This window comes from Muscardinus avellanarius (genome assembly GCF_963383645.1).
Source record: "Muscardinus avellanarius genome assembly, chromosome: 4".
Lineage (NCBI taxonomy): Eukaryota > Metazoa > Chordata > Mammalia > Rodentia > Gliridae > Muscardinus > Muscardinus avellanarius.
In genome coordinates this window covers 109,982,093-110,006,758 of record NC_137789.1, presented here as the reverse complement: position 1 = coordinate 110,006,758, position 24,666 = coordinate 109,982,093, and the positions used below count along the sequence as shown (strand labels likewise).

General features: G+C 35.7%; 1 protein-coding gene across 1 annotated transcript in view; it reads right to left on the bottom strand.

The window, feature by feature from the left end:
- Window positions 1-3,390: 3,390 nt before the first annotated feature.
- Window positions 3,391-24,666, bottom strand: part of LOC308262388 (phospholipase A and acyltransferase 5-like) — a gene marked incomplete at both ends in the record, with an annotated part of 39,726 nt that continues 18,450 nt past the window's right edge. Inside the window, 3 exon segments of the mRNA XM_080694808.1 lie at window positions 3,391-3,552; window positions 3,554-4,009; window positions 14,193-14,272. Of these exon segments, the coding sequence (XP_080550934.1) occupies window positions 3,391-3,552; window positions 3,554-4,009; window positions 14,193-14,272 (698 nt within the window).

Sequence of the window (24,666 nt, the reverse complement as noted above, 5' to 3'; positions counted from 1 at the left end):
TTCATTGTTCTGAAAGCTGTGAAGTTCACAGTCAGGCAGCTGCATCTGGTGAGATCCTCCTTGCTTGTGGGACTGTGCAGAGCAACATATGGTGACAGAAACGGAACGAACCAGCTCAGGTCCCTACTCGTTTTATAAATCCATAGTCCCATTGGACTGGAGCCCATTCTTATGGTCTTATTTAACCCGATTTACTTCCTGAAGTCCCACCTTCACATAACATATGTGGATTAACTTTCTACCCTCTCAGTACATCACAACGGGGATTGCATTTCAACACGTGGTTTGGTGAGGACATTCAAACCATAGCAATAACGTATGCCCATGAGTGACTTGTGGTATAGGTAAAAGCTGCATAAAAATATGGACAGACAGTCGGGCGTGGTGGCGCATGCTTGTAATCCCCGCGCTTGGGAGGCTGAGACAGGAGGATCTCATGGGTTCGAAGCCAGCCTCAGCTACTTAGTGAGGCTCTCAGCAACTTAGTGAGACCCTGTTTCCAAATAAAATAGAAAATAGGTCTGGGAGTATAGCCTGGAGGTAGAAAGCCTCTGGGTTCCACCCTCAGTACCACACACACACAAAAAAAATATGGACTTCTGCTTAAAAAAGTTTAGCCAAGCCGGGCGTGGTGGCACATGCTTGTAATCCCCAACACTTGGGAGGCAGAGACAGGAGGATCGCGGAGGTTCGAAGCCAGGCTTGCTGGCTTAAGAGACCCTGTTTCCAAATAAAAATATAAAATAGGTCTGGGAGTGTAGATAGAAGGGTTCCATCTCCAGTACTACCTACCAAAAAAAAAAAAAAAAAAAGTTTAGCCAAAATATCACAAAAGACTTCTTACTCCCAGTTAATGATCAACTGGTTAATTGCTTAAATCATATGGAACTACGGGCTAATATTCTTATCATATTAAAGGCTTTTGAATTAGTAATGAAGAAAAAGCTCTTTCTAAGAGAAAAATAGGCTAAGAGTATTGATAATGATGCACAAATAAATAAAACTCACCAATATACATGTGTGTGGGACAAAGTTCATACATGTTTGCTAGTAATGAAACAAAATTAACAGGAAGAATAGAAGACACCTTTTTCTCTGTTAAAGTGGCAAAGATGAAGAATTTGGTTGGGCAGATGTGTGGTGTTAAGAGAATCTAGTACTATACGGAGAGAAAAAGCAGAAATTGATGCAACCTCCGTCAAGACAGTTTGGTAGTAATAAAACCCGTAACATTTACATAACCTTTAACATGGAAATTCGTTTTCTCCAAAAAATTTATCCTTAGAAAATAACAAAAGTTTAGAAACACCGAACATAAATGCTTACTGCAGCATTATTTAAAATAGTTAACCTCTATGAGCAATCTGAAATCCAAGAATGGGGGATTTGTTCAATCCCTTGGCAAATATACACAGATGATAAGAATCTATCTATCATCTATCTATCTATCTATCTATCTATCATATATATATAAATATGTGTATACCTATAAATGTATATGTATTTATATGCACACTATTTGTATTTTATATAAGAAAATTATAACTTCTTTAATAAACAGATTTCAAAATGATGTCATGCTTCCAATTTACATTTGAAAAGTTTCTGGTAAGAACCTATACCATTGTGAAACTCCAGTGGAGTGAAGGAGGTGTCTTGGGGCATGTGGGGGAGACAGAAAAATTATTTAATAAAAGAAACACTCCTACTGGCATTATCTACATATGCGAAAATTTGCCTATCTCAATATCTTGTACGTGGATGGAGAAGTGGGGAGGGAACCAGAGGAAAGTCCACCAAGTGTTGTGTGTATGTATGTCATGATCACTATGAACTGCATTATGATGTGAGACTATAATGCACCAATAAAAGTATTTTAAAAAGAACCTATACCATCGAATGTAGCTATAGGAAAGATTATTCAATTTTTTGTAATTCTTGACCTTGTTGAGGTGGACTGACAAGTGAGCCATATCCCAGAGACAGAGCCCAAAGTCATCAGGAACTTGCTAGATATCTGATTTGAACATATTACCATTTAGAGAAATGTAGAAGATTTATAATTTTAGGCTTTAAAGAGAAATGGATATATATTTTAAGTCCAGGATAAATACACATGTACGTATCAACAGACATACATAAGTTTAAGCTTGATCAATGATAAGGAAAATCTAATACCTTCATCCCGACAAACATTAGCAGCTAACGGCCAATGGATTTTAAATACATCAAGTTTGGAAATACAACTGTTTTTTGTGCTCAGATTCCTGCAAAGCATCTAATATATGAAACTGTTCCAGGAGACCATCAGAGCTCAAATAAGCAGATCCATTAGTTCATTCGATCAATCACTCATTCAACATGTGTTTACTAAGCACACGTTACGTGCCAGGCATCATGTTAGCCTCTGGGAACTCTGCAGTAACCGACCATCATCTCTACCCTCATGTAGCTTTTCATTGAGAAGATTAAAGCATTTGCAGAGAAGCTATGTTTTTGTAGAATAAGTAGTGAACAGGAGGGCTTAGTCATCCACATTCACTCACTGTGGAATCGCAGATGGTAGTGTCAATTTTTAAAAGCTATGATTTCAACTGTCTTACAGTTAATTCTGAGGACAGTCTAGAAGAGATAAATGGCCTCATCAGAGTTTCTTAAAGCAGGTGTCCTCTGCTTTCATTTCTCTTCTTGAAAGAGCAAAATAGACCAGTCAGACCCAGATTCCATTTCATTCATCCACCTCTACCTCCCAATATCCAAACCATCACTAGGGTCTATTTCTTTTACTTTCAACTATTTCTCTAATATGTGTCTGTTTTTCTGCAAATGCTTTACAACCCCCGGCATAAGTCGCCATCCGAGCTCACCTGGACCATGATCATCTCTTCCTAACTGATCTCACTGCATCCACTCCTGTTCTGCTCCTATGCAGTCTCTCTAACTCACTGTCCAGTATGCATTTCTACCATCAGTCACAGGGACTACAGAGCAACATATGAATAGTCCAAATAGAAAGAGATGGTAAGTGTTAAATATCAGATTTAAGGCAGTTAGTATTAAAAAAAGAATGTAAAATCTCATTAATAATTTGTATTGGAAGCATGTTGAAATGATACATCAGATTAAATAGAACATTTAAATCTATTTTTTTTTAATCAGTTCTTCCCATCTTGAGCATCCATGGGCCTACAATCACATACATTGGATGTATTTCTGGAGGGGTAATCGGATACATTCTAGATTCACCCAGAAGCTAACAATTTTCTTAGCAGGTCTAGTGAGAGAGAGGAGCAGGTCTGTTCACTACTTAGCAGGTCAAGTGGAGGTGAGGAGACAGGGTCTCTCTCTTGGTGTCCACAGTTCTTCTTCTGCTCAGAGTTTTCAGCAATTTCAGGCAGTGATGGGTTTGGGCTTGATGCTACCCACCATGGCAGAGATGACGGCTCCTGCAGCCTTCACGCCTTCCCTGAAGGCGTGCTCTACGTGCTGGCTCCTGGGCACACCGTCCCTGAGGTTATTGACGAAGTGCCCGCAGTTGCCCTCGATCAGGCTGCAACTGCACTGTCTTGATGATCATCTTCTTGGTGCGCTGGATGATCTTGTCCAGGGGCAGCGGCAGGCAGGTCCCGTCCAGCTTGTTGATCTTCCAGGAGCATCCGTGCAGCACGTCCCCGAGGCGACTGTACTTCACCACTGTGCGGCTGCTAACCACAGAGGTGATGCTACCCACCTCGAACTCCTCGCTTGGAGGAGCCAGGTGGACCACACAGTCATCTTCCACATAGATGGCCCAGTGCTCATAACCAATTCGAAAAATCTCAATCAGGTCTCCAGGTCTGGGTTTTGGTTTGCCCTCAGCTGCTTGCTTTATTAACTTGTCCTCCCTCTCAGGCTTGGGTGTTGAATTCGACTCTTCTTTCTTCTGGCAGGGTGTGGTCTCCAGATTAATTACGGCCTTCTCTCCCTGTTGGATGCTTGGGCCCTGTTCTGCCGTGTCCTGCTGGGGCTCCTTGGGCAGGAACCGGACCAACTCTTGGTACTCCCCCGATTTTTCTGAGCGCGGCGCAGCCGGGCGGTCGGGCGGGGTACCAGCTCTTCCCCCTTGAGGCCGGGCTCAGGCCCTTGGCGCTGCGGCGGCCACCGCCCCCAGGCCTCTCAGGGACGGCGCCCATTAAAATCTATTTCATCTGTTCCTTTTTTTAACCGGTTTAACAACTACAGAGGAAAATTTATTATTCAGAATATATTTCAGAGGAAAAATTTACTACAATTTTTTTTAAACTTGTTTTTAACATAAAAATTGTGCATGGGGCACCATATGATGATTTGATACATGCATACATTGTGTATTGTTAAAATCAGGTTAAACATTTCTGTCTCTTTAAACATCTACCTTTTTTATGGTGAAGACATTCAAAATTGTGACTTCTAGCTCTTTAAAATATAGAATATATAACTGTTATCTATAATAACCTCACTGAGGCACACCAGAATTTATTACTTCTAACTATAACTTAGTACCCATGTACTACTTCTTCAAATTTAATATTTCTTTTTAGAATTGTTTTGGATATTTCTCTTATTCTGTTGGCTCTCAGTTGAGTTTCTTTATAGTTTCCTTTGCTTGACAGTAGCTCTTCAGTTATATGCAATCCCACATATTGATTAGCCTTTTAATTTCTCGTGCCTTGGGGTCTTGTTGAGAAAGTTTTTATCTGTGCCTATGTGTTGCAATGTTGCACCTATGCTCTCTTCAAGGAGCCTCAACGTCTCTGGTCTAACTTCCAAGTCTTTGATCCATCTTGAATTGACTATTGTGCAGGGTGAGAAAGTGGGGTTTATTTTTATTTTTCTGCCTATGGTTAACCAGTTTTGCCAACACCATTTATTGAATAGGCTTTTTTCCAGTGTATATTTTTGCCTCTTTTGTCAAAATCAATTGGCTGTAAGTTTGTGGATTTGTTTCTGAGTCTTCTATTCTGATCCATTGGTCTATATATCTATTTTGTGCCAGTACCATGCTGTTTCTTTTATTACTATGGCTTTGTAGTATAGCTTAAAGTCAGTTAAATTTATGATTAAGCATTTCAAAATTATTATTTATAACATTTTCTATTCTTTCGTTATTAGGATCTATAGTGTTGTCCTTTTTTCATTCTTGATATTAATAACTTTTGATTTTATTTTTTCTCTCTCACTCTGTCTCCCGACCATTCTAACTAAAAGACAATTCATTCTACTGATCATTTTGCTGAGTCAGCTGTGCCTATTTATTTTTATTTATTGTTAATCTCATTTACTTCTGTCATTATCTTTATTATTTCTATCCTTTTACTTACTTTGTGTTTACTTTTGAAAAGTCCAATTTAAAAAATGTTCCATTTCTTCCCTTTGGAGAAAATTGTTTGATAGCAGGGATAATATGCAATTACTGGAATATGGAGTCTTGAATTACTGGTGAAATCAGTTGTCAGAGGCAGCAATAGAAAGGTTTCGGGCGCCCAGCACATCATTTTGTTGATATTTTCTGTCTGTTGCCAAAACAACAAAGTTCTTATGTGATGAGAAGGGCTAAGGAACGTATGAAAATTATTAAAAATACAAATTCATTCTAAAAAGCTTTTGGAGTGTAATAATATAGAAAGAGCAGAGATGTGAGACAGACAGAAAAAGCCAAATTCATTTCTAAATGGGCAGTTGGAAAGTGACTTCTCTGAGATTGTTTCCTTGTCTTAAAATATAATAATACTATGTCTAAATGGTTGGTAAGATTAAATAAAGTGACATGAAGTACACCTGCAGCAATACTTGGCAAACATCAGGGGCCCAGTGAATGTCCTTTCAATGAATGTCAGTGTCCTTTGTAAAATACATTCTGAAGTGGTATTCAGAGTATATAGAAGAAGATACATAAATAATGTGCTCAAAACAGGCCATGGCCCATTTTAGATACACCCAGGATTTAAACTTATATATGTTTCTGTGCATCCTATCAAAATGTCACCGTTAAAGGAAGTTGAAAAAAATCTATAAGCTATTCTTTGGAATTATAATTTTTGTTTCAAATGTACATTGTTGCCAAGCTTGGTGACTCACACCAAGCTTGTACTTGGGAGACTGAGACAGGATGATAACAAGTTTGAGACCAGTCCCAGCAACTTAGTGAGATTATTAGCAACCTAGTCAGATCCTGTTTGACAACACATACATACATATAGGACTGGGAGTATAGCCTGAAGGTAGAATGCCCCTGGGTTCCATCCCCACTACCAAAAAACAGTGAGAAAGAATGTGTGTGTGTGTGTGTGTGTGTGTGTGTGTGTGTGTGTATATATATATATATATATATATATAGAGAGAGAGAGAGAGAGAGAGAGATGTATGTATATATATGCATATGCACATATATACAGACTTTTTAAAAAAGCTTGTGTGTCAGTGCTATATCAGTTATATGGAGAAGAAAGACAAGAGGAGATGCATGAAACAACTTTTGAATGACTGTTTACAATAAAGTGATAAAGAATAGTGAAAAGTAGTAATTAGAGAAGAGGAATTTTGAAAAAATTGAATTAACTCTTTGTATATAAGTGACCAGAAAAGAGGAATATCAAATAGGTTCAATCTCTTAGAAATATTATATTTTAAATAAATAATTACCTCACATAATCAAGATTTAAAACACATTTTCATTACCATATCAAGGGCTAGTACTCATAATTTTCCTAGAATTTGTTGAATGCCTATTACCATGAAAATAGACCCAAGTGAGACTGAAAAGACAGAGCCTTACACACTTTGGCCCATTTGGCCCAAAATGTCCCATCTATGGGTAACTTTAACTGGGAGAAAAATACAATTCTTCTGTGAGGAACAATAATATCTAACATGGACTTATAATTCTGTTTTGAATATTATAGGAGGAGATAATTATCTACTAAGCTCATGGTTACCTCATTCTCTTTACTTATGAGCCTTAAAAGAAGTTGAAGCTTCAGATATAGGCTAAAAAAATCAGTTGACATAAATTCATCAAAAACTTATGATTTCCTATCTTTAAGCCAGAGTTTCTAAGGGATCCATCCATCTTTGCTAATTTTTTCTACAAGATAATATTGAGAGGTAGATATTATCAGCCTCACTTTACAGATAAGGTATGTTAAGGTACACAGAGGTTAAGTGACTTGTCCAACATCACACAACTGTGATTCATCCCATCAGTGTGACTCTAGAATTCACACTCTTCAGCAGTACAACACATAGCCCATAGAACAGGCCATTCACAACCCTTTTCTGAAGGAAGGGATGTGCCAGACCTTGAGCTCCCAACCCCTGTAGAATTTGTGTGTCAGGATCTTGCTCACCATCAGGCAGGAGATTGCCGCTGGACGAGAGTGTCTTTCAAAATGTACCAACATGTTTCGATAGTGCATATGGCATATTTCTGCATAGGGTCCTAACATATATATGACTTTTATTGCTTGATATTGCACCTTTTTAGAATAGGGTTTGAGACAAAAATTCAAGAACACATTATGTTCCTCTCTTAAAAAGAGGAAAATTTCAACTTTGCAGGATTTCATGAAACAAAATGAATGAAAATTATACAAAATGCTTATTGTGGTTAAGTTGATTCCTTTGTCCTCTACAGCCTTCTGTTCCTTTTTTTAATATATACCTATATATATTAAATGTCTTTTACATTTTCATACTAATGGAATATAAGAATTAATTGATTAATAAGTCAAAATGAGAAAACATAGGCAATTTCCTATCTTCTGAAAATAGTTTAATTTCCTGAATTTCACATTTTCAGGAATCAAATTCTATATTAGGTGACACTTGCTTATTGAATGACCTGATCATCTATGAAAGAGGTCTGCAAACTATGAGCTGCAAGCCAAATCTGGCCTAATGCCTATTTTTATAAACTTTTATTGGAGCGCAGCCATACCCTGTCATTTGTGTATATTCTATTTTTCCTTTTGTACTGAAATGGTAGAGTTGAATATTTGGGACAGAGAAAGTCTGGTCCACAGTGTCTCTGGCCCTTTATAGGCAAAATAAAAGTCAACCTCTGGCTTATGAAAATATCAGTTGCACAATCATTGATAAGAAGTCAGGCATTTTGAGTGTTCTTTTTTCTGTGGTCAGTGTTTGACTTTCTCTTATAAATCACGGCTCCTATCAGAGGCAGACCCACAAAAACATAGTGGAAGTGCTTCTGGTCCCTCTGAATCATTAAAGCCCTGCTAGGTACTCATTGTATATCTATTCATCCACTGTGTAGCAGTTCACAATCTAAGCTCTATAATACTGAGATAGAGTTTCATGCTATAGTCCAAGTGAAATAAATAATTAAACCACTAATAAGGAAAGAAGATATCAGAATGCCTTTCCTGAAAAACTTGATGGGAATTGCAAGCAGTGAAACTTTAAAAAATAGAATTATAATGAAACTTTTTTGCCAGGAGTTACATCAAAATGCTTGCTTTAAACGATATCATTTCTGTTAATGCTTTGGAAGCAAAAGGGATGCATAATTTTAAGCATTCTTTTCTAAATATCCCTGTGACAAACTTAATTAAAGACATAAAATATTACTTTGCAAAAGCAGACAGAGTTGGTGCCCACTGTGATCATTTTATTTTAGCTCTGAGTTCAACATACCAGCTGGCTTACTCTCTGGATGATTCACACAATTAAAACCAAATAAAAGAGTCGAGTGTCTAACTGGCTTCCTATTCTTTTTGATGTTGCCCAGAATCAAAACACTGCCATCATCTTTGCATAATAAATCAAGTAGAAATTCTTGTTAATTGAATGAATATTTTCCCAGATATGAGCACTCTATATTGTCTGCAAATATAAATAATAGAGTCACTAAAAATAGTATGTCCTGTTAACTGATTGGATGATCATAAAGATAAAAATTCAAATAAGGTTAATACACTTTCCTTTTAACTATCCTGGCTGAATTGATCAATTTCTTATCAATGTAATTAAAATTTAAATCAAGGCAATTTTTAATTATGAAAAATTGCAAATGTGCAGAAAAAATTGACAAAAGATGAATATCCATCAATATTCAGCAATAGGTAATGAACACATTTGCATTTGTATATTTAATCTTTAGGATTTTAAAATCTACAATAGTCTTCTAGCCTTTTGATTTATTTATTATTTAAGTATACTCATTTTTGTTTAAAATTAAACTTATTTTGAAAATTTTATAGATTCATATACAAAAATAAGGAATACAATGCAGAAATTTCTAATGTGTTATTTCCTAGTTTTTCTCAGTGATAACATCTTGAAGAATTATAGTATAAAATAATAATTAGGAGATTGATACTGTTACAGTCCAGATACAGAAGAGTTCCACACACTTGTCTTTTTATATCAACACAGTTTTCCTCCAGTATCTACCCCCACCTTTCCCTCCTGGAAACAACTAATGTGTCCTCCAATCTTATATATTGTCTATAGCCAAATTAGGAACCACTCTAGATGTCCTTCAAAGAAAGACAAAGACCAAAACAATGTGATATATATACACAGTGGAATTTTACTCAGCCATAAAGAATCAGATCAGCCAGTCTCAGAAAGTCAAGGGTCATATATTTTCTCTCATATGTGGAAGCTAGAGAGAAAATAGAAACCACAAAGAACTTCTGATAAACAAGGAGAGAAACCAGTAGAAGGGTGGATGGAAGGGGGTTGGAGAAGGGAGACTGAGGAACAAAGGGAGACTTGATGAAAGAAACGGTTCAAATAATATTATGTCCATACATGAAAGTATCACTTATCAATCTCATTAACAGGTACAGGGAAGGCTGGGTTTGTGGGGGTGGGGATGGTGTGGGGAATGCAGTGTGCATCTATGTTTGTATTACTTTGACCCTCCTTATGATGTATAATTACAATGCAGCAATAAACATATGTTATGAAAAGACCAAGTCAATTTTCTCATTGATTGCTCCACATACTAAATGTATCTGATTGTTCATTATTAATGTTCATTTTTTTTCTTTATCCCATCTGCCTGGAGGACTGGAGTGTTGCTCTAAAGACTTGACTTGATGCACAATAAATCTTTTGGACAACAGTATTTCATAGGTAATGCTTTGCATTTCATCTTGCATCACATCAATAAGTTTTCAATGCCAAGGTATCCCAGTATCGATGAAGCTCAATTTGATGAATCTGTTGATTGATGGTTAGCAGATCTCTCCAATGAAAGGTATGTTTTTCTCTGGCAACCATCTGGCAACATTCTACTTAATATTTTTTATCTCTATAAATGATGTTTTCCTGAGTTACTTATTTCTCCGGGAAAGTTGGGGCTCTGAAAACTATGAGTGTGTAATGCTGTTATTTCTTCTATTTTTCTGACCTTCTTTTGTGAAAAAAAAATGTTTTTATTCTGTAATTTTCCTCAAATCCTTTCTTTTATTTACCAGATGTCAGAGTAAATAACTGATACAACAGTTTGATGACTACATATTTCTGTTTGTACAGGACAGTCTGATTGTCTCTTTCTCCAGCATTAGTTATTATGACCCCGCTCACTCTCAAAAAAATGTATCAGATTGACAATAAGTTATAAAATCATTCTATGCATCTATGCTTTAGTCATTTCCAACTGCAATCATTAAACCCAGCCTCAGCAACTTAGTGAAACCCTCAGAGACGTAAAAAGACCATGATTTCAAATAAAAAATTAAATAGGGATGGGAGTGTAGCTTGGACATATAATGTTGTTACGTTCGATAACCATCGCAACAGAAAAAAAGAAGTGCCTTTGTGTATTTTTATTAAAACTACATTGGAATTGATTAATTGTTTGCTCTAAAGACTAGTAAGATATTACAGCTTTACGTTATATTTTCTATCCTTGATTTAAATTCAAACAGAAATACTTTTAATTTCTTTTACTGGGAACTTGTAGTTAAAAATCAAGATCTACATGTCAGGATCACTCATTTTACTGAGGTATTATTACTTCCAGATGTTTCAACGGATAAAGCTAAGACATATGTAAATATAAGTAAAATTATACATTGAGTTCATATTGGTATTCTCATTTCAAATTTAACATTAGAGTGCTTTTCTTAATTTCTTTGATTCTTATTTATGCTGTATGCTTTATATTAGAAATCCTGATTACTAATTGGCATATTTAGTTTATTCTAAGATATGTATAAAACAGTTATAAATACTCCAATATAAAAATCAACTGTGAATAAGGTTGAAAATTTTGTTTCACTTCTTTTCCCCCTTTAAAGTGTATTTTGCTAAAGATGTACAGTTAGAAAACTGAGTGAAAAGTCATTTAAACCTTTGCCTAGAGGGAGGACACTATAAGCAAAAAAAAAAAAAAAAAAAAAAGACAAACTAAACTGGGGTAAAATGCTTACAGCTTTTATCACAAGAATAGGGTTAATATTCCAGACATATAAAGAACTACCAGAGACAGAATTTATTAAAATTAAAATGTTGTAGAGATATAAATAGTTCATAGAAAAATGCAAATGATTTTTATCATAGAAAATAGGCTTAATTTGATCACAATTAAGTTAAAAATGAATTTTAAAAAACTCTAGTAATATATACACATTTAAACATTTCAAACTGGCAAGAGAAAAAAATCAGAATCTGACAACATACTCTACTGGCAAAGCCTCAGGGGTAGAGATAATGGCGATAATGGTATTTGCTGATAAACAATTGCAAAATGGCCTAATTCTTTCTGGACAGGTTTAGGTAACAGCACAATGTGTATGGGTATGCATCCTCCAAGCCAGATAACCCAGAATCTCCCAACTCACCATCACTAATTTAGTCATGTCTGAAAATTCATTTTTGTCAACTAAGGCAACACATTTATAGATTCTGGAGACTTGAGGGATTATTTTCTGTCTTCCACATAAGATCACAAAATTTAATAAATGTAAAGGAATTGAAATCATATATAGTATTTTCTCTGGTCATGAGAAAACTAAGTAATAAAATTGGATAGAGAAAGATAACCAGAAAATTAAATATTAGATAATAGCCAGATAAGTGTGGTTGTGCACCCTTGTAATCCCACTACGTGGGAGGCTGGCACAGGAAGATCTCAGGTTTATGGCCAGCCTCAGCTACTTACTGCAGCCCTCCACTACTTATTGAGGCCCTGCGCAACTTAATGAGACCCCTTTTAAAATAAAGAATTAAAAAAAATATGGCTGAGGGTGTAGCTCAGAGGTAGAATACCCTCTAGGTTCCATTCCCAATTCCTCAGGAAAAAAAAAAAAGTCCACATACTTCACAATTATTCTTAGGTCAAAGAAAAAATTCACAAAGGAAATTATAAAATATTTAAAACTAAATGTAAAGAAAAGAACTACATTTTAAAATTTCTGGGATACATTTAAAGCAGAATATTCAGAGAAATTAATGTTTTTGTTTTTATATTAGTAAAGTAGAAGGATATGCAATCAAGAAACTAAGCCTCTATGATCAAAAACCAAGAGCTAATAAAACCCAAGTCTGTTAAAGCTAATAAGTAAAAGGAGGAGCAAAAATAAATTAAAGAGAAAACAGAGAGAGAGAGAGAGAGAGAGAGAGAGAGAGAGAGAGAGAGAGAGAGAGAGACTGAGATTCAAAGTTGGGTCTTTGAAAAGGTAAAAAAAAAGGTCACCTAGGAGATGGATCATATCTGAGAATAATAATTGTGTCTTTTCTATTCTCTTTTACTTCTACTAAGTCCCTCGCTTTTTAGGTATTTTCCCTAATTACGTGGGGTATTATACTAGATGGTGTTATGATTTTTGCTTTAATCATCAAATATAACAGGAAAAAATGAAGTATGATTGCACATTATATTTATCCATATCCTTAACAATTTCATTGTTATTTCCTTCTAAATTCCAATAATTTTTCATTAATATTTCTTTCTACTTACAGAGCTTCCTTTAGCCATTCTCTACCAGCAGATTTGCTAACAATGAATTCTATTTTCCCTTTGATGATATCCTTATTTCCCCTTCACTTTTTAAGGATATATTCACCAGATGAAGAATTTGCTTTGGAGTTTCTTTCTTCTGATACTAGAGAAGTGTGTCACTTTTTCTGACCTCCACAATATTAGATATGAACATTTTTTTCTTATAAATAAATAATGTGTTACTTTTTCTGGCTACTCTGAATAGTTTGTCATTAGTTTTTAGAAGTTTAATTTTGATGTACTTTAGTATGAATTCCCTTAGGTTTATTCTATTTGAAGTTTTCTTAGCTTCTTTAATTTGTAGGTTCATTCAATTCTTTCACCAAATTTGGGGTATTTTTAAGCCATTATTTCTTTGAATATTTTGTCACTTCCACTCTCAGCTCTCCCTCTAGAAATTCGATGAGATGGATGTTTTCTCTCTTGTTATTTTCCCTGGACCTTGCTTATTTTCTTTTCATTTCTCACTATTGTTCAGACTAGGTAAATTCTATTAATCTGCCATGTTCGCTGGGATTATCCTCTGTCATCCCCAATCTACTAGTGAGCACATTCAATTAGTTTTTAAATTTTGGTTATTGTACTTTTTATTCTAAAATTTTCAGCTTTTTAAAATAAAATTTCTTTACTAATATTTTCTATTTTTAACAATTGTCTCAAGAAAATTAGATTGCAAAGGGGAATTTGGATGATGGTTGTTTTAAAATCCTTGACAAGCAAGACATGGTGACACATGGCTATAACCTGTAGTCCCAAACTTTGGAAGCCTGAAGCAGAAGGATTGCAGATTTAAGGATAGCAAATAGTGAGACACTGTCTCAAAAAAAAAAAAAAAAAAAAAAAAAGACTGGGGTGGAGGTAGAATGCTCTTGGGTTTGATCCCCAATACCACTACAAATAAACCAACCAACCAACAAACAAATTACTGACAAAATTTTTCAACATTTATTTCATCTTGGTGCTGGAACCTGTTGGTGAATCTGTAGGTTGAATTTCTAAATTCATATTGCGATTTTTCAAGGTTCTTGATGTGATGCCTAGTTTTCAACTGTATCCTATATGTTTTGGATATTGTACTGTGAGACTCTCATTCCTACTTAACCATCTCTCTCTTTGTGTAGGCCATGTTGCCATTAAGATGCACCTTTAAGAATGGGTGGTGTATATATATTCAAATTCTTATAGGTCTCATGTACCATACCCTGGCAAAAGGTGGGCCCTGACTCACTCTGTTTTGTTGCTGCAAGGTATAGATTGAATCTGCTTCACACTGGGGCTTCTCTGAAACAAGGTGAAAAGGAATGGAGTTCCAATTTTCCCTACCTCCCACTACCTCTTCTGCCTCTTTGATTCTAGGTAGAGATGGAGGCCTAGCCCCTTGATGGGCCTTCTTGATCCCAGTGTGTATGGTGTAACCACCTCACTATCAACCATGCAGCCTCTTACTACTTTATTTCAACTCCTTAATGCTAGGGTATTGGTCTTGATGACACTAAGGAGGAGGGGAAAATGGAGTATGCGTTAACCCAACTGGCACCACCTTGTTCAATATCATTAGTGTTGGGTGAAAGTAGAGGCTCTGGATACCACTGCGATTCCTCTAGTGGAAAAAATAGAGCACTGCCTACTCTGCCAAGCTGGGTATGCAATATCATCTTCTTGCTCAGCCCCTTGGACATTGAGAAGATACTGGGGAATCAGAATGTTGGCTATTTTCACCTGGGCAGGAGACTCGAGTGGGGGATCAACTTTCCACTCCATGGCTGAAACTGTGTGGGTTCAGGTGGAATTTTTTTTTTTTCTCTTACTGTTTGGCTAGTGTAGGACTGGCATTTCCAAGAAGGTGTTCTAATGTTCGGCCTTATTTTCCTCATCCCTGGCTTGGGATGAGCAGATTTTTCTTGGAACTATTTTGTTTGATCTGTGCCTGCTGGCTCTTTTAAAATTGGAGTCTTCGCTGCTCCATCTTGGATAAGTGGGAAGAAAGAAGGAATCCCAGGGAACTTACCCCCTTGTTGATTCTCAAGTCTTTTCTTTTTAAATCGGTGCATTGTAATTATACATATTAAGGAGGTACCGTGAGATAGGAATATACATGCACACGATACTTTGTATGTTTCACTCAAGATACCACTCCACTTCCTCCCTTTACCCATACATGTCATTGAGACCAGTGTTAATAATTTTGTATATATATATATATATATAATTATTTAAATTATTATCTTCATTACATCTTTTTCCAATCCTCCCTTCTCTTAACCTTCTCCATTGCTTCACCAGCATATCTACTCCTTTATTTGAGTTCTCTTTAATTGTTTTAAGGTCCCTTTGAGCCAGATTTCTTCTTCCCCCTTTGTGAGAATTTCTATGCTTGCTTATGTGATGTTCAATGCTTGCTTGTTTTTAATTGTGGAAAGGAGACCCTTTGAAGAATAGAGCTACTCCATCCTGGCAGAGCCAGAATTATGCACCACAGAAAGATGTAAAATGTATGAAAACCACAAACAGCATTTGTCTTTTGCTTCATGAGTTTCATAGTAAAGTGGCCTGGGATTCATTTAGTTGCTCAACCCTCCTTGCCAATTCTGACTCTAGAAGATCAAGGGCAGACTGGATTTAATTCATTATTAATCTGTTAAAAGAAAGTGAGGGAAAAATCTTTTCCCTGAGTCACTAAGGCAGAATTTTTTAATGTGTCTTTAGATGATAAATGATAAGTAAGAATATTTGATCTAGGGACAAGTGCAATATTTCCTCTGAATTTATATCCACCATTTAGCACCACCAAGTTTAGTTCATGAACACATTTGATGATAAATATCCCTTTTAGGTTAATTTTTCTATATCTAAAATAGAGGCCCAGTGGGGAGTGATGGCCAATCCATTTCCCAGTGGCTTTAGGTAGGGAAATACTGAGTTCATCATCAATCTTACCCTCACTCCTCCAGGGAATATTACCTTTGTAGAATGTTGTAAAGCCAAATAAATTTAAAAGATTATCAGAGGGAAAGATTATAAATCTAAGCATAAGTTCATGATTCTGAGCATCCATTAGAATTACCCGGGGAATTAAAAAGCATTAATACTAATTGGTTTACATTGCCCCAGATCACTTATGGAAGAATATTGAGGGTAAACCCTGGATATTGGTATTTTTAAAGCTCTCAAAGTAATTCTAATGTGTAGCCGAGATTGAAAATAACTCATATAGGTGGGTGTTGCTTTCCATGACAAGGGAATTTATGTGCTAGAACAAATTGCACCTACCATATCAGAAAAAAAAAAAAACTCAGTACTGAATAGAAGACATTCTATTTCTAGGAAGTATGTAACTCAAAAAGCAGTCAATTTAAGGTTGCTCCTCCAACCTTTGCTAGCGATTTATTTTGCAAGTTCTTTCAAGTCAGAAGAAAGAGTGCACAATGCTCTACATAATGAATCAAACGCCATGAATCTGGAGAAGTGAATGCCCTAAAAGGTAGGTTTCTGGTATAGAAATTGTGTTGCTAACCATCTAGTTCAGTCCATCTGGTTCTTAGCTGTAGAACATGCAACACACTGATTTGATAATGAAACCTGGCCTTTCAAGAAGTACCAGTAAGCCTAGAGGGCATGAAGCACTGAAGCTGTTGGACTTCTGCATAGGAAGAAGAGAGGCCAGAACCTGCAGTTTCTGAATGAGAGCTCATCTTGGATCTGGTCCATGGAAAACATTTATGAGCAGGAGTTTGCATTTTTGGAAATTTATGGTTTCTGGAGATGTGGGAAGAGGTTTATACCTTTGCTAGTGATATAACCAAATCTGAAAGATGATAAAGGACTTTTTCCTACGGGAGTAGATGACTGAGAAGGATGACGGCCAGCCCCTCATTCTGGAAAGGGCTGTTCCTAAAGCTAAGTAAAGGCCCATTGGTTATATACTAATGTTACAGGCCTTTTGTAAGAAAAAGCAAGCCCGTGTAAGTGGAATCTTGCAGGGAGACATGATTGAAGTTTCTAGACTATATGTGTATTATTAGGGGAGAGGTTTTAAAGGTAAAGTAATCCTTTGGTAATGTAATTTTTATTGGTCCCTTAAGAATATGGACAAAGAATTGGAGAATACCAGCCATGGCCATCTCTTTTTGTCTAAGAGAAATAAGCTTGTTGACTGTGATAAATGGGTTCCTTCCCCTAATGTATTAATAGTCTGTGTTTTCCTGGGTAGCCTTTCATGGGCTTTGGCAAGTTAAGAGGATGTCCACAATTGACATAATTTACTTAATTCTACTAGGATTTCACTCTGTCCAACTTCTCCTTAATTTTTATTGTTATTTCTTAGGTACTTGTTGCAATTGACCTTGGTGTCCAGGTATTTTTAAGGATGCTATGGTTCTTTTGATTTGGGGTTTAAGATTTGGAGTTAGCACTGATTTAAGATTTAGAAGTTTTTACTTAAATAGACCATAGTTTTGGCTTATCAAAAACAGTAGGGAGGTTGAAGGGTAGCATAGAAATTATCCAACATGGACTCTAAAACTTTTATAGGAAAAAGGGAAGCAAAATGGTCAGCATAGCTTCCTTTCCTTTCTTTCTTTCTTCCTTTCTCTCTCTCTCTCATTCTCTCTCTCTCTCTCTCTCTCTCTCTCTCTCTCTCTCTTCTCTCTCTCTTTCTTTCTTCATTCTTTTATTGGTGCATTATAGTCTCTCGTCATAATGCAGTTCATAGTGATGGTAACATATATGCACATAGCACTTGCTGGGCTTCCCCTGACTCCCTTACCATCCCCATATTTCCCATAGAGGGTGTTGAGATTGACATTGGTATTCTCACATATGTACATGATGTCAGTGAAAGTGATTCCTTCATTGGTCCTGCCTCCCCACCCCTTTCTCTAGACCACCTCACTGGAGTTTCCCTCAGATCACCTCACTGGAGCCACCTCACTGGCTTCCTTGGAGTTTTTCTTCCATTATCTGAAGTCTCTCTGGTATCTCAATTACTCTGTAACTTCTGCATATGAGAAAAAACATATGACTCTTCCCTTTCTGTGACTTGTTCATCTCACTTAACATGATATTCTGCAGGCCCATAAGAGATGTAATGCTAAAAAAATCAAATAATCCAATCAAGAAATAGGCAATGGAACTAAATAGACACCTCACAAAGGAAGAGATATAAATGGTCAATAAAAACTTGAAAAAATGTTCAACATCATTAACAATCAGGGTGATACAAATCAAAACTATACTGAGATTCAATCTAACTCCAATCAGAATGACAATGTTCAAGAAAATAACAATAAATACTGGAAGTGATGTGAGAAAATAGAAACTCTCTACACTGTTGGTGGATTGAAAATTAGTGCAGCTGCTATGAGTGTGGAGATGCCTCAGAAAACTGGGAATGAATTCACCATATGATTCAGATTATACCACTCCTGCATATCTTCCCAAAGGTACTGAAATCGGCATACACATGTGCATATCCATGTTTATAGCAGTGCAATTCGTAATAGCCAAATTATGGAATAAACTAGGTATCTATCAAAGGATGAATGGATTACAAAATTATGAGATATCCATACAATGAAATTCTACACAGCAAAAAGGAGAGCAAAATAATGCCTTTCAAATTTAGAAACTAGTTAGCATCCACATAAAGTAACCCAAATGGTTACACTGAGTTGTGCATATAAGGCAAGCAAAGGATTCCTTAAAAGTTTGCTCTTCTTAGATCTCAGGAAAGAACTAAAAAATATTTAGCAATCTACAGACAAAGTTGTTCAGCTTAAAAATTTGTTGAATACCTACTGTTTGCTAATGTATACAGAAATAGATAGAATATGCTGTCTGTCCTTTAGAACTTTATAGCTAACCATAGTCTTTCTATTTTCATTCAGACTTAGCCTGAGAAATGACCCTAGTTTCAGAACATATTCAAAGAAAGTTTAAATTATCTTTCATAGTTCACCAATGATTACATAACTAAGGTCCTTAATTCTAGCACTGAATATAGTTATTGCTAGTTGACTTATTTATCTCTCGTTTTACTTGTTTATTTATTTATTTGTTTATTTATTTGTGGGTATGGGTTGGAACCCAGGGGCATTCGACCTTCGAGCTATGCCCCCTGCCCTATTTTTTATTCTTTATTTTAAAACAGGGTCTCACAGAGTTGCAGAGGGCCTCACTAAGTAGCTGAGGCTCTCCATGAACCTCGATCCTCTGGTCTCAGCTTCCCGAATGCTGGGATTACAAGCATGTGCCACCACACCCAGCTTTATGTATTTATTATTAAAGCTTTTATATAAAAACTCTATAAATATTCAAATTATAGAAAGATGGTTCAGCAGACCTAGTGCATAAATTATAGTTGTGGTCTTTAAAATCTTTGTGGGTAGCCACCAACATTTTCAATATTTATTTGAGAATATTTTTAGTTTTGGGGCAAATTAACATTTGTCCAAAAGGAGAATGAGCCTCACTGTCTGAATCTACAAGGAAATACATCATGCATACCATAGATAGAGCTCATTAGGTCTCCAAATATGTGAGAATAAAATGAAAATAAAAGTTAGTGAAAGATGCATGGAGTGCTTGAAAATATTTAGTTAATTTGTATTTAATGACAGCTACAGAATATCTCTACAATTAAGGGAATTATTTCAACATATATTAGATGTTAAAGTAGAAATGGAAGAGAAAAAATTCCATTTGGACTTCAGAAGCAAATGACTGGTGAAGAGATGTCAGTTCATGACATTATTTCTTTCCATATTAGCTAACTAAATTATGTGCTCATTAGTTTATTGGATTCATAAATGAAAGGCTAACAAATGTGCACACTCTTACATGAAAAGCATTTTCGCAGAGCCAAAGAAAGTGTGACTATTTGAGTTAGATTTAAATCGTCTGTCTTTTGTGATGAGTAATGCCATGAGACAATGGAGGAGTCATCAGCTTCTAATTCTGATGTGGCCAGAGACTCGCCAAGTGACAACCTGGAAATTCTCTTAACCCGCTGGACTGTATCTCCTCATCTGTATAAGATAAGACTAACCAGATTCTTAGGGCTCTATCTAGTTCTGTGATTCTGTGCCATAAATATAAATTTTAAGGGATTTTCTATTTGCGACATAATTTTATATGTACTCAACTTGATCTTGTGCTATTACCCCGGATTCTTGTAGGATCCAGTTCATTTAAAGACTGAACCATACCCTAGGTTGCAAAAATGCCAGGGACAAGACCTGGGATATAGCAATAGCAATTAAATTACTCATCTCTCAGAAAAGAATGGAACTGATGATGAATTGCCATGAGATAGGATAATGTAAATGGAAATGCTTTGAAAACTATTTGGGGCTATATATATGTCAGGAATTAGGCATTATTATTACTTTCCCCATTTATTGAGGGGCTAACTTACAGAACTGCTTTCAACAAGGCTATGCAATAAGCTGTGGACAATTTGGAAGAAAATTAATTTTTATTCTGACATTCTTTCCATTTTTCCACCCAGCCAATATTTATGGAGTTCCTTCTACTTATAACGTACCATTGGTGAATTAGAGAGGTGTCTAAGATATTATCTTTATCCTCACATAGCTGGCAATCTAGTTAATATGTATGAAACAGCACATCTATTTTCCTTTAATGATTTTGTGTGTAGAGGATCCTATTCTCTGACTAAATTCTAAGTTCTCTGAGCATCCAAACCAGACTTATTTTTTAACTTTACAATGTTCAATAAGCTATTGGGCATGCTGATTGTAAAAAAAAATAAGATAAAGTATTTGCTGGAAAATAAAAAATAATCTCTGTGATAGCATTTAGATGCTCAAGTGCTATAAAATATTATTACTTTTGCTTAAAACTTTCTTTTTTGCCACTTGAGATGACATCTAGATACTTTAATTTCACTAAGTGATATGATACTGAATCAACAAACACAAAAAATGATGCTGAAAAAAATAACAACCAACTTCTACAGGGGACTAACAATGTGCTAGACACTATATTATGTATTTCCATTCATTGTCTTATTCACTCTTCATAACAATCTTGCTAAGCCAGAATTTATCTTCATTTTTAGTTGAACAGATGAAGTTTTGAGTTAATAAAGATCAAAAGGTTAGCATGTAGTAGAACTAGAAAATAAATTCAGGAAGTATAGCTGCCAACCTCTGAAAGAAAATATCAGTGCCGGGAGCTGAATTTAGCTGACTTACCCACATAATATTATCTAGAAATTTCGATCAATCTAGGCTGATAATAATCAATGGAGGGTGATTTTGGCATCCAAGGATGTGTGCAATAACCAGAGGATATGTTAACACTTCTGGAGACATTTAAGGGTGTCAGAGTTGTGGGCGTGCCATGGAATCTAGTAGATGGAAGCAAGGGATGATTAACATACACCACTACCAAGAGCCCCAACCACACACAAAAAAATGATCTGGCCAAAAATATCCACAGAGACATTTTAATTCAGACCTCTCTTTCCATTCCAGGGAAGAACTGTTATAAATTATAAATCTTTCTCATGATTCAGGCAGTCATGACCACACATGACATAAAAAGCCAGTGGGAGATTGGACCAGTATGAACATAGTCATGAGCCCAGAGCTGCTATGGAAGACAATGCCAAGTATAATACTTACTTTTTCCAGAAGATAAGAAAAGCATCTTCGTTATATATTTATTACTTTTTGATTGAGTTTGGAATTTGTAAGTTTGCTTTATAGGTCATCTCCCTCCCACAACCCCTCCCCTGTATTTCTAATTTGGACCCTGTCTTCTAGTCTTCTAAAATATAAAATGTAGCTGAAGTCTTTCTTACATTTGAAACTCTTTTTCATCTAACAGTTATATGGCTTTATCTATGAATAGCTAAGATAAATAGCTATAGCAATTTCATGGTACTTAAAGTCACATTTCTTGATAATCTCTGGATTTTCAGGGACCATTAGAGATCCCTGTGTGAATCTTGGAATAATGAAAAGTACATTTTAGCAAAGACTTTGGGTACTATGCTATTGCTGCATTGATTTAGAAACACATTTCTAAATCAATTTTTTTTTGTAATTTTAACTTGTAATAAAATGAGTCTTAACCAAAGTGCCCTTTGCAATCTAAATGCTTAGGTTTGAGAACAGCAGGCCAAATTGAGAATTAATTAACATTTTGAAGCCATACTGCTCTATTGTTTAATCCTAAATTGTACTCCAAATGGGGATTGATTTCTATGCCATAGCAAAACAACTGCTCCCTCTTCCTATGCCCCTCTTAACAGAAAATATGGGTAGTACATATTTAGAGAATCGAGATTAAATAATGCAATCGTTAAATGTTTTTGATGAAGCTATAATAATATCCTATTACAGAATCTATGCTGTCTAAGTCGTCTTTATAACTTTGAGAAAACAATTATTACAGAATAAGTGAGACAGAAAACTAACCAATGCTGAACACATTAGTATAATTTATGTATTCATAAAACTGTTAATAGACATTTGTTTCTAGAAATTCTTAAAGCACAGGTAATAATGGAACCAGTCAGCAATTTGCCACTTGCAATTAATCACTCTCTTCATATTCACAACATTCAATTTTTCTTGCTATTTGAGAGAGTAATGATTAATTGATGAAAGTTTAACAAGTGCACTAATAGCAGGTGCTCCTAATTGCGAAGTCTTCAGAATGATTCTCCCCAAACCTACTTTATGCTAATTTGTACAGCATTAGTCATAACACTTTATGATTTTACTTTTAAAACGACTTTTCTTTTAGTCACCCTAATTTAATTAAGAATTTTAACTAGTTACACGTATCAAGAACACCAATGAATTTTAAATTTGTGAGTTTGATTACCATAAGAGATTAACAAGAAGACTCATAAAAATGCAGGGCTGCCAATTAGAAGCACCAACACTGTGTAAATTAGAATTTGTTAATTGGTTTAGCAAATGTAAATTCAATTTTTTGAAATTTTATGAACTGAAAAATTGATTATATTTTTGTGAGCCTCCAGAAATATCTTATTAGTGATGATATTTGTTTCAGTAGTTGCTTAGATTATACTTAGGTTTTAAGCACAAATGTTTCTATCTCATTTATTTCAAAAATATCTGACTTTAGCATTCATTTTTCATCCACACGTTTGCCCCTCACCATCCACACTATTAAATGAATATTTAACTACACATTTTTCTTTCATCTGTCTTTCCTTTCAGCAAGACGGGTAAAATATTCATTGTAGGTAGGATTTGTTATTTTGTGCTTTCAATATTAAAGTGCATGTAATTAATTTAGTTTCCTTAAACTCTATGTGTTTATGACAAAACCTACAGATGCTTTACAAAGACGCATAGTAAACTAGCATTTCAGGTATGCGAATTAATACTGTTGGCCTCTGGGAAATACACCTAGCAGTCTTGCATTTTATAATTAGAAGAACATAGTTCTATTTTGGAATGCATTGTGGAATTAGGGAGGATTATTAGCAATGTAAGACCAAAGTCTATCCTCAGCCAAGTATATGCACAGTCTGAACATGAACCTTCCATCACTTACTCTCAGGTAGAGTTGTCATCAGAAAACTGAGGGCAGAATTTAGGATAGGCCTGACATATCCTCGTGGCTGAATATACATACTGTAAGTGAGGAGGTGGGGGAGGAACAGGGCCCTGGATTTCCCTATGAACTCAGCACTTATATTTTCCAGATTATTTGACTCACTAGAGAGTAGTCACGGACATCCTCACTTTGCCCCTGACCTCCTCCAACTCCTCCCAGGGCTGTTTTTGAAATCACACGGCTGAATAATCCTTCCTAAAGGCTTCAGAAGTAGTGGGTGTATTTGGATGCTCTAACTATTTGCACAAATACATTATCTTAAGTTAGTATAATTTCATTATCCATGATTGGCCCCCAAAGAGATAAGACACAAGATAAGACCCAAAGGTAAAGGAAGCACAAGGTAGTTGTCTCTCTTTTGGATGAGTAGGGATAGGAAAGGGCTTAACATCTACAGAGAACACTTGATGCGTTAAGTTCTGTATCTCATCATCTTTAAGCAGGAACCCAGCTCAGAAAACTAGACTTAGGAATGAAATATATCAGGAGGGCATTTGAGCAGAGAGGGCTGATGGGCTTAAAAGAGATGTAGTCAGGAGAAATCAGCTCCACCGCAGACACTGGAACAGCCCTCCAACTATTGAAAGACAGGGTGCTTTTTCACCTTGATCTCTTCTTTCTACACACTTTTGATACGACCTTCACATTTCACTAGTTTAAAAGAATAAAGTTGAAACTACCTCATTTTCTAAAACCAAAACATTGTTTAAAAACATTTGGATGCTATTGGAATATTATACAGTTATTAAGTAATAACAAATATACATGGAAATATGTTCACAATTTACGAATTCATTGATTGTTAAATATGTTTGCAGGCCTATTATGTGTCAGGCTCTGAACTAGGTATTTTGGCAGTAAATAAAACAGACCTGTCCTCAAGGAGAACTAAGAAAACATAAAAGATAATTTCAGAATTGATAATTGCTATGAAGAAACATAAAGCAGGCTAGAGAGTGAGAGGGAGGTGGGATGACATTGGCTAGGCACATGTTCGAGACATTCGAGACCCATATAGTTCTGAAGGTCAACGATGCATAAGAAGCAGAAAT